Consider the following 16,527-nt stretch of genomic DNA (forward strand, 5'->3'; position numbering starts at 1 on the left):
GTGCATTCGACGGGCTTTTCCTATATAAACATTTGTGAATACTATTTTGTGGTCACAGACCATAGAATAAAATTTCTTTTGATTCTGTAAGATTGCCGGACACTTAGAAGGAACATGTAAACCATCAATCGTGCCCACTATGTCATGGAATCCTGTTTTTTTTTTGAAAAGCAGCTACTTGGATCCTTATTACAAAACAAAAGTAAGTTTTCGGGAGGTTAATAAGGGAGAAAAAAACCCTCACCCTCACGGAACATGCTACTTGGCTTACCTTGTTTTGTAGCTTTGACTTCAAAGTTTAAAGTTTTGTAAAGTTTAATAAAAATACAAAAATTTAAAACTAAATAGTTAATGGAGTGAAATGACTAAACTTATCATCTATAACTGTTTGTCACCAAGTAAATCCAATGGAATAACCTGAAAAATTCTAAAAATCATAAAAATAAATTAAATTTTGTAGAGAAAATTCAGAGACTGAAAACGATGGATTTTAAATAATTTTTAGAATAAAATGTTGCAAAAATTATTCAGGAAGATAATCAATTTTATAATGAGTCAATAAAAAAATGACTCACTTAAAAATTCCTGCCCTTTGAACGTCAAATTTTTCCTCTCAAGATCCCATCAATCATGAAAAATTGCTCTCCTTGAATGTCAATTTCCATTAAAATGTTCAAAATTTATCGACTTCTGTTCATCTTAAATCATTTTTTGGCGCTATTCCAGTTATTAATTTAATTTTCCGTTACTTGCAACATTGCTGATAACCATTTCAAACGTTTGCAACAACATTGCATTTCACGACAAATAATTTCTCATGCCTTCTTAGTTCTTATAACTCGTAAGACATTTCCGTTCATAGGCATCAAATTACATCAGACATTCCATCAAAAGTGAATGAAAGCTCGTCTAAGTATTTATTTATCAAGTTGTCTATTAAGTTATTTCCTTCTTAGCGTAATAAGGCTTCCTTGTGATTATCACTGACTTTCATTGACGGGATTTCGTTTCACATTGTAATAAATACAAAAGATACGCGTCACAATAGAAGAATTTACCTTGAATAGATAAATAAATGAATGATAAATTTTGGTTGTAATTAGGATCGACTTACCTTCGTTCGCACTAAAAATAGATCAAAAAGAAAAGTATCAGATGTCACAAAAAATTTACTTTGGCTGACGAAATTATTTTGACTTTTTGTATCATTTAAAAAAATTTTTTTTTTCGTATTTGTGGATATTTATTTAAAAATTTGTTCCCAAAAAGTTTTTTTAAGTTTACGAACAAAGTTGTTTTTTTTTTGGTTGGTACAAAAGCTGCATAAAATTCTTAATAACTAGAGAGGCCACGCGCGTTTATCATTAAATGTAATTTCTACAAGCATGTATGACTAATAAAAAACTTAAAACATAAAAAAGTATGATGGAAGCGAGCAAAATGCATCAAAAACTACACTATTTCTATTGGAGTATGTCTTTTGTTTCTTCTAAGAACACTTAGAAGGTGGTAAGTCGGAAATTTTACTGGCCAAACGCCTATTTTTTCGCTTTGAGCTTAAGGATTTTAAGCCAAGTTATGATTATCGTCAAACAGTCCTTAGAACAGCTTGGAGCTCATTGAAATTCATAACTTGACTTAGAATCCTTAACTTCATATAAAAAAAGTTAGACGCTATGTCCCTTAATAGTAACCTACTACAGTTTCGTTTTAGCATCTTGTTCGTGGTCGGTCCTATTACTATCACAATTCGTGCTTAAGGATATGGTTGAAGGTTTGTCGTTGCTTTGATTATTTGTATCACTGGAAGTTGCCGTACAACTATCGATAAACGGGAGTTTCTCCATACTTTTTTGCAGATCTTGCTTCGAGCTCTTTGTAAATTCGACGTTTTTGAGTGGTGTATCTTTTTTCTCTAACAAAGGTGAGTTTTCAACTTGTTTCTTATTTTGCTTTTCCAGCTCCTCCATGGTGATAATTTTAACTACTCCTTTTTCACTCACATGAACTTGACCAATATGACGACGAATGAGTTTTGTCACAGGGAACCATAAAAGCAGAATCAGACCGATAACAATGACAATTATGGAGCAGATTTGACCGATCATGGGGACTTTGAGAGCGACAGCAAGTTCTTCAGCTAATTCAGGAGTGGCGGTGACTCGTTGTTCAAACCAAAGGATCGGCATGAAGTGACGCGGAACATCAGCGTAGATACCAACATTTGGATTAGGACTTATCAAGAGGTTCAATTGCAATCGGGCAGCGACATCGATTGGGATACCAGTGTTCTATTAAGAATACAAGTGTTTTTATTAACGCGAACAAAGGCTTCAAATAAAAAAAAAACTTACAGGTTCGAGAGTCATGAAGAACTGATGTTTCTCCTCCGACGGATTCATTCCATCTACTTGACCGGTGTAAAAGGAATCAGCTCCGTAGAAATGGGGATATGACATGAAAACTGGAGTACCATAACGACACGAACTGATGTTCAAGACACCCGAGTATGTGCCTTCTCCGGGAGCATAACACCAATTTTCTGGATAAATTGTGCCGTTATCTGTTGATCGTGGGCCTCCACTGAATTTGTAACCCGTCACACCGTGAATCTCAACGTCTTTTTCGTAATCCAAGGGAACACTGCGACACATGTCGGGAGAAAAGAAGGAAATTGTACCGAACCGAGATTGTTTTGGTGGGAAAAACTCTCCAGCAGATCCGTGAATTTTTCCACAATCACCTTCGAAAGCACCATTTGTCTCATTAAAGTTCCAATATTTAAGGGCACCAAATTCAGCCATGTTGTTTTCGCCTGTGTGCATGTTGTAGTAACCCGTTAAATCAGCAGAATTATTTCTCTGTGATGAAATTTGAATTTTTTTATTAAGGAAATTATTAAAAATAATTAAAACTTACCATATAAAACCACCCAACGCGATCGAATGGCACTTCTTCCCCCGCAAGGAACGGCAATTGTTTCGCCAATGATACCATGTCATCCTCATACCCTTCAAAAAGTAACTCTCCCGCAGTCTTTGTCACAGATATCTGTTGTTGATACAACGATAATCCCACAGAAATACTTTTGGCCTTCATATAATCGGCAAATCGTGCTTTTTCCGCTGCAGATAGCGCAACAACATTCACTGTCGACACCATGTCATCTAAACTACCGCTCGACCCCTCCTCGTCGAAGAAGAATTGACTCAACCTTCGAAATGTCACCGTCGAATTGTGTGGATTGAATTTAATGTCAACCTTATCCGGTTTTTCTGTGAATCGATAAGGACCGAGTTGCTCAAATCGTGGCTTTGTGTTATTTTTGAACTCTTCAGGGTTCGTCCAGTTCCACAAGTAAATGTCTAAACTTAATTCTATCGGTGGGCTCTTCCAGGCATCGTAACTTTTAGAAGTTGGGGTTAATTGGAGCTCTTTTGCGAGAATGCTGTCAAATATTCCGGGCCATGTGAAAGTAAAAACAATTCCCAGAACTAGCAAAATAAGTCCGAAACCGGTGAGAATGCCAAAAAGGGCGATTTCTTTGACGTGCATGGCGAAAAGTTGACTTCAAACTGAAATATGGAAAATTGTAAAATGGAATTAGTATTAAAATTGGAACAAATCAATCATTATGCAATAATTTTATTGATGAGATGCTTATAGTCTTATATAAAAAGACGTTGTTGATGATGATTATTTCTGATAATTGATGAATAATTGGCAATAATTAAAATGATTAACTCGATATTTTATCGATGCAGTCCCATAAATTAAGAAATAGCAATTAAAAATTAAAATTCTTGCAATTCTCCACCATTTTTTCAGAGATAAAAAGTCCAATGACTTGAATTTTAAACCCTAAAATTGAATTTTTTTTTACAAATTGAATGAACCGGTAGAACTAATAACAATTGAGCTTCATCAATGCAACGCAACGCAACGTTGTTGATTCATCATCAATTTACTATCAATTGTGATGTGAGTGATCATTTTATCACTTGATGATCTCGCACGACACAGACGTAGTGGTCAATAAAAGCCGCTTGAATGTTTTTTTAATAAGTTAACAAAGGAACGTGGAAGTGAGAGTGAAATCACAAAAAATATCAGTATCAGACCTTCAGGAGTTAAAAATTCAAATTTTGTTCTTGCTTCAACACAGAGCTTATTGACCCATTTAAGAAAAAAAAGCCGGCATCCACGCCCGCCCGCCTGTCACCATAAAATGTGACAAAAGGTCAATTAAATTATAACTTCGAATCATCACGATTGAGCATCACAAAACACGACACACAATCGAAAAAAAAGGCAAAAAACCTACTTTGTGACATTTTTGATCTAATTAATGTTTTATTGCATGAGAGAATCTGTTGTCCGTGATCGACAAAAAAAATTATTCAGCACGATTTGTTATGAATTATGATCATTGCCGGTAATGATAGGCTGGAGAATATCTCACGTGGATCGCAGAAGAGATAATTTTGTTAGGAATTGAGGGAATTATTGTGTCAGGTCATGTGCTGCGGTATTTTATTTTTTTCTTATTCAAGTAACAGTAGTGAAATTTATTCAAAAATTAATGCCATAAAAATTCTATAGTCTATAAATATTTCGTAAGTTAAAAAACTAAAAATATTCTTAATTATTAAAATTATGCAAAAAAAAAAATATTTAAAATTGCGATTGCAGCAAAAAAAATTGTGTCAATTCTTATCTTTATTTCAGTCAATATTTAATGACCCAGTAAAGGAAAAAGATAAAATGAACCTTCTGACAAAGTAATAATGCTTAAATCTCAAAATAATAATTTTGATTCTATTAATTGAAGTTAAAACTCTTTTAATGATACGATAAAAGGGAGTAATTAAAGATTTATAAAACCCAGGAACAAAAATAAATATTTAAATTTAAAAAAAAAATATTATAAAATTAAAATAGATATTTTTATATATTTATTATATTTATTTTATTTTTTTAATAATTTTAAAATGTTTTACGTTTTTAGCACATTTTTTATTTATTTATTAATTTTTCATTAATTTTTATTATTAATATTATATTCATGAAAAAATAGTGAGAAATTTGATTAAATAATATTTTTGAAAAATAAAATTAATTAATTTTTTTTTGTAATTAATAAATAATATAAAAATATACTTCTTAGTTCAAAACAATTTTTTAATTAATTTTTCCAAAATCATATTATAAAAAAATTAAAAATTAGACATTAAATTTTTTCCATGACATATTTTGTTTTATTATATTTTGCCTCGTAAACAATTAAAAAACTTTTTATATTCAATTAACGTCCATTTTTTTTTTCATTTCATAAAATAAATCTTACGAATCAGTCACGAAATCCAATACAATAAATTAAAAAAACAATAAATAGGTACTTAAAAATCGAAGCAAAACAAGTTTCTTAAATGATTAGATATGCACTTGAACGTAAAACTAGCCACAACATTGTAAACAAGAACTTTGCACATATGACGCAAAAATTAGTTAATGACGACTTAACACAAGCCGATTTTTTATCTGCAACGCTAGAATGACTGTCAGTTTAACACACTTTTTTAACAACCGGCTCTTTGTTTTGATTTTTAGCATCTCAAAGTTGTCTAGGTGAAGGTCAAAATCAATAAGGTGCGTAAATTTTTAGCACTAAAAATACCTTAGGTCTCATTTTCATTAATTATTCATAAATTCTAGATTTTATTGCAAATTGTAAAAAAATACCTATGAGAAAAAAAAATAATCTTATCAACATTTAGTTTACAGGATATCGATTTACTGACGTTTTAATACCTCTGAATAGATTTAAATATTTTATTTTTAATCCTTATCGCAGTAATCGGCGTCTTACATGCATTTTAATCTCCATTTAGTTTATTTATTTAACGATTGTCACTTTTAACTGACAGGGTGTACAATTTCACAAAGAGTCAGATAAGAAACCAGACATTTGAATTGAATAATCTCAAAAAATTTTTCCGTCATATTCAAATTCTGAACTCAATATTATTTTTATCTTATCAAGTAGGTTCACTTGGACTCAGCCAGTAAAAGTGACGTTGAAGTGAAATGATAACAAAACGTGATTTCCGTTAACTGTAGGACTCTTTTTCTAATTTTTTTTTTTTTGACGATATGTAAACATATCATTACGAGACAAAATTTAGTTTACGACTCGACATAAAGTGCACGACAGGGGATTATGTCATCTAATTCTATTAATATTGTTTTGTATGGTTTTTTGTTCGAGCGAGTTGGTCATTTGACGAGCGTCACGAGGAAAAAAAGTTTTTCTAATCAGCTAGAGAAAATTGTCATTGAATGTCTATGGGAGTCTTTTACGATTTTTTTCCGGTATTTGAATTTTCTTACAATGTAGCAAAGTATTGTGAAAAGTTAAACGTCATAGAAAGACTAAAGTGGCGTCATAAGAAGGGATTTGGAACAAAAAAGTAGCGCAAAACGATAGTTTTTTAACACATAAAATTTTGATTTATGATGAAAATCAAATTAAGTTCAAGTATCAATTAAATTTCATGAATCTAGAACAAAATTCTTATTATTCTATTATTGGATAATAAAAAATATTAATGTTTAAAATCATTCTAAATAATTTTTATTTATTTATAAAATTTACTTTACTTTTAGAAATTCAAATGGCCAAAAAATATTTTACTTTGCATTTGTGTATTAATTTTAAATTATAGGTATTTTGAATATTTTTGTTTTAGTAAAAATTAAATAAAAATTTTCAAGAGTTTAAAAATTAACAAGAGTTCATTAAATTTTTTAAAAAATAAAAAAATCTTCAATAAAATCATCAGAAAAACCAAAAACGGTTAATTTTTTGTTAAAATTTTTATTTATTAATTTTTTACTCTTTTAGTGTCAAAAATTAGAAATACATTCAATGCGGTCCTAAAAAAGTGCCTCGTTTCCATAAAATTTACAAAAATCATTTAAAAAAATGAATTTTTAAGAGAAAAATAGGAAAAAAAAATTAATAGGAAAATTAAGAAAAAAATATTTAATAAAAATTAAAAATTGTAGAATTACTTAAAAAATTTATAAAATTGACTAAATTTAGAATTTTTTCATTATCTTGTAGAAAATATTTAAAATGTTTGAAAATGAGTTTAGTTTACAGGAAAAAAAGACTTTTTCCACCTCTGATTTTTTTAAATATTTAAATATTTTTAATTTAAAAAAAATATTTTCTGTGAAGTAAAAAGATATCTTTGAAAATGTGTAATATTTTATCATTTAAAAAAAATATAAAAACATTAATTTCATCAAAAGTGAAAAATTATTAAAAATCAAAGTTTTATTGTTACTAAAGAATTTTTACTTTTTAGATAAAAATATTCTATAACAACACTTCACAAAATTTCAATGAAAACAAATCTTCAAAATGATGACAACTTAACCGTAGTCAAATGTGAACTACTTATTGTCATCTAATTAATCACTTGTTAATCAGTCAACGTAAGTTATTTGGCACTGTTTTCAATACAAAAATGCTGTTTACCTTCAATTTTTCAATAAAAAAGTATTAAATTTTACATATTAAAATAAAACACTTCACTACCGGCAAATTGCTTATGTAAAAAAAAATCTCTCAAAACAAAAAATAAATAAAAAGATGAGCAAAATTTCTCTTAGAAAAAAACCGGCTCACACTTTTCTCTCTAAACTCTCTAAAAACAGAAAAAAAATCACATAAAAAAATTTGCATATAAAATCTCGTCTTATCACGATTAAATAAATAAATTTTTTCACATCAATCAACACTTTTAATTTTGTTCAACTCAATTTTTTTTTAAATGTGTTTTTTTTAAGTGCACCGCTCATCAAAATTATTGCAACTACTTGATTAGATAACAAAATGTTTTGCTTACTTTTTTCTTGTTTTTATTTTGTTCACTTGTTTTGGCTGTTTTTCAATCGTTTTTGTTGATTTAAATTTTTTTAAAAAAAAATATTGATAAGAAACCTGCACAAACACTGAAAAAATGCTGTCGTGACTTCACTTGTTAATGAAATTTATTTGTAGTTAATTGACAATTAATCATTTTTATTAAATTTTGTATTTCACGCGATTTTGTGTTCCGGTGTCTAACTAACAATTTAGTGTGTCTGTCTCAAGTTCTCGCAGCAGAATGAATGAAATTATATCGGGAATCTTTGTTATACTTTTTTTTCATGTATCGTTCTTGTTTGTCCATATGAGACGAAACACATGCGAGTGACAATTATTTACACATTTCTTCTCTCTACGGCGGCGGCACGAAATGTGTTTCTATGAATGAATGAGACGCGTAGAGCATAAATTCTATCTTTTTTCCTTATTAAATTTGCGTTCGGAGACACTTACGGGTGTCGCATTGGAACCTTTTGTGCTCGAAATACAATACAATTGACTTACGAAAATTAAGTGAATTAAAGGCACAACGTGTTGCTCTCTCTCTTTACGCTTGTCGTTCGTCTTATTCAGCACAAAATAAATCTCAATATGTTGTCGTCGTGATGTTTTTGTTTCTACTTTACTAGACTAATAATAGAAATAAATCTATTATGCAAATATGCTGCGACACCGCTACTTCGCTACTCTTCGCACATCTTCAGTGGACGGAGGTTGTAAATAAACTGAATGCGATTCGACGTTGCGAATAAAGTGACGACGCGGCAGCAAAATTGAAGACGCGCAGGGTGAGTAATATTTTCTGTGTGTTCCTACTTGTTGTGTATAGAATTGGATTAGACACTTCTTTTTTTTTTTTTTTTGCTGTTTTTGATTTTTATTTCAAAGTATTGTACTTACAGGGGATTGTCGCGACATTCAAAAAGCAGGCAGAGATGTTCAACAATTTTTTTTAAAAAATAATAAATTTTAAAATTAATTAATTTTTCTTTCAAATTTAATTAAAATTATTTTCTCTTATTTTTTTTTTTTGTTTTCTTAAAGTAATTTTAATTAAATTTAATTTTAATTTAAAATAAAAAAAAATAGGTATTACTATTATTTTTATTTTTAATTAAATTTATTTATTTTTTTAATTTTTTTTTTAATTAATTAATTTCAAGTATAAAAATTCAATTACCTAAATAATTTAAATATTCTTTAATTATTTTAAATTTATACTAGTTTTTAAAATATTTTTTTTTTAAATTATTTTTCAATTTTTAAAATATTTTATTTATTTATTTTAAAGTTATTTTTAATTAATTTTAATTTTCTTAATTTTTCAATTATTTTATTATTTTTTGTTTAAATTTATTCAAATTTTTTAATTTTTTAGACAACAGGTTGAGCAACACTCCTCATTCAGCATCATCCCTTGTAGCACAATGCAGGGAGTATTGTGTATGTACGTTGAATGCTTTGTTCACTCATCTCTTTATGCAAATGTTATGTGAGACGACAAGCACGCACGAAGGATTTTCCAGTATGGTTTCTCGTTAGAAATATTTTTACAGTAGTTTTTGCGTAGAAACACGTGTGGATAATATTTACTCGGAACAAGAAGATGACGAGGCATCCGAAAAATGACGATGCAAAATTAAAGCACATCACAAAATTTTGAAATACCGTTTTAATGAAGTACAAACAATTTCAGAATATTGCCAAAAAATACCCAAATAAATTAATAAAGGGGTCGAGGTGTGCGTACATTAAACGACGCATTTACGATTAAAATTAGAAAAGGGGTGACTTGGAAAGAAATTGTTTTAGTACCAAATATTCAGTTGACGATGAAATTACTTCCCTGTCGGTCACAGTTGAGGAACGTTGTCAAGGTCAAGTTGACATCACCATTAATTTGTCAAATCAACAAGTCGTTATTAATTTTGTAAGTATTTACATGAAATTAATTGATTTTTTAATCATTTCTGAAGAAATCGTTCAGGTTTTAAAAATTAATCAGCATTAATCCCATTTCTACGAATTCTTCCGTTCAAACTTTATAAATTAAAATGAAAACTCGGCAAATTTTAATCAGTTAATTTGTACAAAAAATAATTTTATTTACATCAATTTGTGTTTCTAGCGCATTTGAGTGCATTCAGTACTTTTTAAACAATGAAAATTGAATAAAACCGGCAACAATATCACTTTCTTTTATTCATGGCACATTTTTGGAATAAACGTCTCATTCTTCCTTGTAGTAACGATTTTTCATGGCTCTGTATTTCTTCAGGGAATATAAGGCCTGCAAATAAAAAAAAATAATTTAAAATTAATTTTGATCTTAAATATTTAAAAAAAATTTTTTTTTTGAATCAAAAATAATGATAAGATTAAATAAGTTTGAAAAAATTTATAGATTTAAAAATAATTTTAAAATTTCGTTTTAATTCATTAAATTTCATATTAGAAAATCTTAATTGATTTTTCGTAATAAATTTGTTCGAAAATATACTTTTCATATAGAAAATTTTCATTACTGTGTACCAAAAGAATTCATTTTTGCCAATAGTTACAATTTCGATGCCAAAATTGAAAGTATGATTAATATTTAAAAATTTTCCGTAAAAAACCATCAAATTTTTTGATTTCTCGAGAAAGTTATGACAATATTGTGATTTTTTTCTCATGAAATCTAATCTAATTTTTTAATCTGTTAATTTTCAATTTTTAAATGCAAACAATATTCTTAAATTAAATAAAATCTGAAAATAAAAAAGCCTCATGTCACTCGTGGAAAATTTACTGAAACTTGGGATGAAATTTACAAAAATCATAAAGAAATTTTAAATTTTTAGAAGAAAAATTAAGAAATTTTACAATTACAAAAATTAAATTTGTAAAATTACTTTAAAAAATGTATAAAATTAACTTAATTTAGGATTTTTTTTTCATTATATTGGGATAAAAAATTGTAAATCTAATTTTATGGAATAAGTTTGGATCACGGTAAAAAATAACATTTTTTTCACCTCTGAAAGCTTCTTTAATTTACTTAGACTCATTTATGACGTTATGTCATTTAATTTTTTTGAATTTCTGAATTCAAAATTAAGCCCAATTGATGAAGATAGAAATGTGCCTCTAACGTAAATTAGTTAACGCACCTCCAACTCCTTTGCCACGTATTCTCCTTTGGCGATACATTGCTCAATTTTCTCTGGATCTGTTTCTGCGACTTGTCTCTTGAATGCTCCATGTAACTTTTTTCTGAAATTTGGATCTGGATAATCTCTTCCAAGATAAATTAACTGTCAATCGACGTAAAAAAACAAATTTACATGAAAATTCATTCAAAAAAAATTATTTCGAGTTAAAAATTTACTTTTTTGTACAAATCCACAACTCTCTGCCTTTGTGACATCCTTCAAAAAAGAAATTTCTTCTAATCTTGAATTTAAAAAATGTAAAATTTTATATTTTTAACTAAATTAAATAATAAAAATTTAAATTTACGTCTTGTTTTTAGCGAGTTTTATAAAAAAATACAAATAAAAACAAAAAACATATGATTTGTTATACTTTATAACAGTTTGAATAAATATTTTTTGTAAGCTGGGGCTCGATTCATTCCATTTGTGCTTTGAGCCTTTGTGAATTCATGAGACATGAATAACCAAAATAAGCTACAATATAAAATAAACGATATCAGCGGCCTTCTGTACGATTATCACGTACCTCCTATAGCATTCATTCATTGACAATAACAAATAATTTGAGAATCAAAACAAACGAGAAGATAATTTTAGCAGCAAAAACCTCATTATTCGTCTCTTTTCCGTCAGTTCATTCAAAACTATCGACAGAATTTAGTGAATTTTAACATTCTGTGTGCCATAATTGACAAATTTTTGAAAAATTTAAACAAAAAAGGCTGAAAAACGAGTTTAAGACACGTAATTATTATCAAAACTCTTGGTCGGTGCGATAAGAGGTAAGAAGTCTGCTTCCTATTTCGCACCTTAAGCATTCTTAAAGACACGGCACGAACGCTGATAAGAATATTATTGTCTGAATCAGATATTTTGAAGTGACTAAGATCAAACACAGTTAAAGAAACATTAAAATTATATTTTTTGAAAATGTAAATAAAGACTTTTGAAGGCAAAATAAAAGAAACCTTGAACTTGTCATCAAGAAAATTATCAATTGTGACCATCACGTGAGTCCCGCACGCAGTTTAATGGTCATTAATTGAAAAAGTATCGGTAATAAGCACTAATTACGTGTAAATAATTTCATTTCATGACGGCGCGACTTTTGCTTATTCGATAAAAGACTTGATTTGGTGATTTTTTTTTAAGAGAAATCTCTCTTGGGGATTTTTATAGTTTTTTTTAATGAAATACTCCCTCATTTCATCATGCATTGCATCACGACTAACATAATTCATCACGTTCTAAGCAAATAGTGAGTCACTCCCTTCGTTGAAATAAAATTTCTCGTTAGTCTTAGAAGAATCTTCGTCTTTAGAGTGTGAAATATCGGCAAGCCGATCAGTATATAAAAAGTTTGACATCGACAAAGTGCAAATTTTATCACTCACTTAGTATTTAATAGAAAAGAAACACAATTCAGTGCTGAAAGACGTAATTTTAATTGATATAGCTTGTAAATTATTTTATCAAAAGTTTTTTATCACCAACTTTATTTATTTATTTTTATTATTTTGCATTTTTTTTGTTCAACACATTTCTAGATAAATATTCACTTGAAGCACGTCAATCATTTCACAAGTGTTTTTATCATTTTTATGGTTTTATTGGAATATTTTAAAAATTACTAACATCGTAAAAAAGGATTAATTGCTTAAAAATGGAGCTTAAAGTTGTATTTTTTGGTTTATTTTTTATTTTTGCTGGTAAGAATTTTATTTTTATTTGCACATTTTTTTTTTATTATTTAATTTTAAATTTTATTTAAACATATTTTAATTTTTTTATTCATTTATAATTTAATTTTAATTTTTGGTTAATTTTTAATTTTAATTTATTATTTTATTTAATTTAATTTTATTTAATTAATTTTTTAAAAATTAAAAATCTTTAAAAAAAATAGTTTTAAAAAATAATTTTAAATTAATTATTTTTAATTAGATATTTTTTTTAATTTTTAGTTTTTTTTTAATTTTAATTAGGTACCTAATTCACAAAATTTCACTAATTTTTATTTTATTTTTTTTTTTTCAACAGAAACGATGGCTGCAACGAAAAATTTGACCGCTATTCGATGGGCTCATGCTGTAAACTCACAACAACTGCTCGATGAGTCGCTAAATGGTACATAAAAAACTCACTTTCAATATTTTAGATGAATTTTAATTGTAAAATTTCTTTTTAGGTCCCATTGACATGATCGAAGCTGACATTGTGCTTGGAACACTCACCAACAACGTCACAGCTCCCGAACAACCAGTCATGGGACATCCACCTGCCACAACCTCTGACATCTCCTTAGACTCGTTCCTGCGTCAAATTTTAGAGTTCAACAACAAAAACTCATCGGCGACGAAAAAAGGCGTCAAACTCGATTTCAAGTCGACCGAAGTTTTTAACGGATCTCAAGCATTACTGCGCGAACTCTGGCCTCTCATGGACTATCCGGTTTGGATAAATGCCGATATCCTCAGTGGACCAGTTAACAACACAGAAACACGTCCCGTGGATGCCGACATTTTCTTGCAAGCATGCAAAAACTTCACAAATGCCGTTCTTTCGATCGGATGGACAACGCGATGGGGCAAAGATTTCCGCGATGGAACTTATGAAACAGACCAAATTGACACAATGACATCGGTTATCCGGAATAATAGTGTGCCAAATGACATTACGTTCCCAATTCGAGCTGGAATAGCTGCCAATAGCAAATTAGAGCTGCAAAACTTGTATTTGGACTTGAATCGCACGAATAATGTGACGATGACGGTGTGGTCTTCAGCTGGCGATTACGTCGACGTGAAAAAGTTGAAAGAATTGATTCTCGCATTCGGTGTCGACAAAGTTTACCTCGATGTGCCAAAAGAATTGGAAGATAAACTCGATCTCGGAAGCAGTGGCGCTTTGAAATTAGGCAGTGGACTGAAGTGGATGGGATACGTCTTCCTCGCTTTGAATGTTATTGTTTACAAAATGTTTTATTAGACCTGAAAAAGTTTTAAGACGAAAAATATAAAGTTGAAAAGTAGCTTTTGTTGTTTTTTGGAATAGCAGTAAAAACCACTTTCCGGTAATTTTGCCTTCAAAGTTTGCAAAAAAAATATTTGATCATGATCTTGGTCATGAAAATACCGTTAAGGTTGCTTTTGTGCAAAAATTAATTGATTCATATTTTTATGCAGAAATTTTGCGAAAAACTAAAACTCAATATTTCATAAAAAAATTTAAATCTTGAGCGCTTTTTAAATATAATTTTTTAAAAAAAATAATTTAATAAGTTTTATTTAATTATGTGAAACAACTTTTTGACAAAGAAAAAAATAAATAAATAATTATTAAAATAAATATAAATTAAAATAATTAAAAATAAATAAAAAAAATTAATTTTAAATTTGAACTCGAAATTGAAGAAAAATCTTTTAAAATTTCACCAAAATGGATTTTTTTCAAATTTGGGATTGTGATCATTAAAAATTTTTTTTCCTATTAAATTTTTGCAGTTTTTAATTTTTTAAAAAGATTAAAGCAAGTTTTTTTTATATTTTAATTTTTAAAAATTGATTAAATTTATTTTATTTCTTTCGTTTGTATTTTTTTTTTTTTTTTTTTTTTTTTTCCTATTTTATGATTTATTGAATTTTTTTTCAAATTTGAAAGAAAAAAAATAAAAAGTTCAAATTCAACTGATAAAAAAATAATAAAATAAATTAATTAAAGCACTTACAGACAGACGTCGAAATCCGTCGAAACAAATTAATATTTCAAAAATTTCGATAAACATGTATCCGTAAAACGTAAATTTATGCACAAAATAAGGAACGGGTAGTTTTGATGAACATCCAACGGTCACGTAGACAAAAAAAACTCGTTGACACCTTCACAATCAATTAGCATTTTTATTTTTTTTTTTCAAAAATTTATCATTTTGATCCGTCTTTAACTTTATAAAATTTTATAAAAAATGCGCTTTAATTTTAAATTTTTTTCATTGGACGACTTTGATCCCTTTTAAACCGTTATAATTTTTCTGAATATTTGATGAAGTTCAAAAGATAGAAATTATCTGGCGAGATACGATTTTTAAGTCATTCATTTCTAGTCAATCAAGACGTGAACATCAAAAAGAAATTAATTTTTAGTGCAAAAAAATAAATAAAGCAAAAATGATAAAAATTTACAAATCAAAAAATAACTTTGAAAATGAAAAATTATCAGAAAAAGAAAAGAAATCCCGCATGAAGGAATTACAAGCCTTAATAGTGGAAAATGATCCTTATGCCAGAACAGACGACATTTATTTGATCCGTTGGCTTTCGTGTCGTGATTGGGATGTGCAAGCTGCTTATCGACGACGCATGAAATATTACAATTTCAGAGTAAGTCTTTAAATTTCTCATTTTAACTCAAAAAAAATCTAATTTTTGTCCTAAAAATTTTAAATAGAAACTCCATGCCGACTGGTACCCCCGCAAAGACATCACGGAACACGAAAAAATGCTCCAACGGGAATATGGCTTCATGTTAGATGGTCGCGACAAGAACGGACGTCGTGTATATTTGGCACGTGCCAGCAGAATAAACCTCCATGAACACACATTTGACGAAAAAATAGCGCTGGACAATTTGTGGTTCGATATGGTCTGTGAGGAGCTTGAAACAATCAAAAATGGCGTCACAGTAGTCATCGACATGAAAGATATCGCATGGAGTACCATTAAATGGGCCTTAAATAGTCAAAATATGAAATTATGTTCCCGTTATTGCGGTTTCGTGCCTTTGCGATACGTCGAAATTCATTTGATCAACACGTCAAAAATCGCAAATTTAATTATTTCGCTTTGTTTTCCCTTTTTGAGTGACGGACTGAAAGAAAGAATCCATTTTCACAAATCCAACTTGGAATCTTTGCACAAATTCGTGGGAAAAGATGTGCTTCCAATGGAATACGGAGGTGACAAAGATCCGGATATGAAGGGAATTTACAGAAAACTATACGAACACTTTAAATGCACGCCAAAAAACAAAAATTGGTACAATAACGTTGGAAAGGAGCCGTATCGCGTAAGATCCTTCGATAGAGTCGAAAATCGAATGGGATAAATTATTATTTGTTAATGTTTTGTTTTTTTGTTAATTAATTTTATTTAGTCACAAATAAATTTTATTGATAGTTTTTTGAACAAAAAAAATCTCCTTGCTTTTATTTTTTTTCGTCTGAATGTCATTCGAGAGTTTTTATTATATTTTCGGATTTACCGTAAAAACTGGTTTTCAGTCAATTCCGTTAGTCTTTTATTGTTTGGATCTTCATCCTTCAGTATTTTTTTTATAACACGCGCAAAAAATTGGCAAGGAAAAAGAAATTCATGGTTAATTTTTTTTTATAAA

General features: G+C 28.8%; 4 protein-coding genes across 9 annotated transcripts; 2 read left to right on the forward strand and 2 right to left on the reverse strand.

Moving 5' to 3' along the window:
- Positions 1–1,241: 1,241 nt before the first annotated feature.
- LOC134831572 (protein peste-like) lies at positions 1,242–8,638 on the reverse strand. 2 transcript variants are annotated; one of them, XM_063845327.1, is made up of 4 exons: positions 8,444–8,638; positions 2,920–3,575; positions 2,355–2,861; positions 1,242–2,291 (listed from the first exon to the last, which is right to left on the reverse strand). In XM_063845327.1, the coding sequence occupies exons 2-4, from the start codon at positions 3,553–3,555 to the stop codon at positions 1,698–1,700; spliced, it is 1,737 nt and encodes a 578-aa protein (XP_063701397.1). In that variant the 5' UTR covers positions 3,556–3,575; positions 8,444–8,638; the 3' UTR covers positions 1,242–1,697. The 2 variants fall into 2 exon arrangements, with proteins under 2 accessions (XP_063701397.1, XP_063701398.1); XM_063845328.1 differs by lacking the exon at positions 8,444–8,638 and adding an exon at positions 7,917–8,412.
- A 1,377-nt stretch (positions 8,639–10,015) lies between these two features.
- Positions 10,016–11,499, reverse strand: LOC134831709 (electron transfer flavoprotein regulatory factor 1). 2 transcript variants are annotated; one of them, XM_063845515.1, is made up of 4 exons: positions 11,441–11,499; positions 11,310–11,374; positions 11,092–11,235; positions 10,016–10,229 (listed from the first exon to the last, which is right to left on the reverse strand). In XM_063845515.1, the coding sequence occupies exons 2-4, from the start codon at positions 11,346–11,348 to the stop codon at positions 10,170–10,172; spliced, it is 243 nt and encodes an 80-aa protein (XP_063701585.1). In that variant the 5' UTR covers positions 11,349–11,374; positions 11,441–11,499; the 3' UTR covers positions 10,016–10,169. The 2 variants fall into 2 exon arrangements, with proteins under 2 accessions (XP_063701585.1, XP_063701584.1); XM_063845514.1 differs by having other exon boundaries at positions 11,310–11,467.
- A 104-nt stretch (positions 11,500–11,603) lies between these two features.
- On the forward strand, positions 11,604–14,167 carry LOC134831708 (protein FAM151B). Of its 4 annotated transcripts, none has more exons than XM_063845510.1 (4): positions 11,604–11,918; positions 12,684–12,845; positions 13,177–13,263; positions 13,325–14,167. In XM_063845510.1, the coding sequence occupies exons 2-4, from the start codon at positions 12,800–12,802 to the stop codon at positions 14,122–14,124; spliced, it is 933 nt and encodes a 310-aa protein (XP_063701580.1). In that variant the 5' UTR covers positions 11,604–11,918; positions 12,684–12,799; the 3' UTR covers positions 14,125–14,167. The 4 variants fall into 4 exon arrangements, with proteins under 4 accessions (XP_063701580.1, XP_063701583.1, XP_063701581.1 ...); XM_063845513.1 differs by lacking the exon at positions 11,604–11,918 and adding an exon at positions 11,995–12,146; XM_063845511.1 differs by lacking the exon at positions 11,604–11,918 and adding an exon at positions 12,000–12,192.
- A 1,135-nt stretch (positions 14,168–15,302) lies between these two features.
- Positions 15,303–16,239, forward strand: LOC134828675 (alpha-tocopherol transfer protein-like). The gene is made up of 2 exons (XM_063841656.1): positions 15,303–15,515; positions 15,583–16,239. Exons 1-2 carry the CDS (start codon positions 15,303–15,305, stop codon positions 16,237–16,239), a joined length of 870 nt encoding a protein of 289 aa, XP_063697726.1.
- Positions 16,240–16,527: the final 288 nt, after the last annotated feature.

This window comes from Culicoides brevitarsis, chromosome 2, assembly GCF_036172545.1.
Source record: "Culicoides brevitarsis isolate CSIRO-B50_1 chromosome 2, AGI_CSIRO_Cbre_v1, whole genome shotgun sequence".
Lineage (NCBI taxonomy): Eukaryota > Metazoa > Arthropoda > Insecta > Diptera > Ceratopogonidae > Culicoides > Culicoides brevitarsis.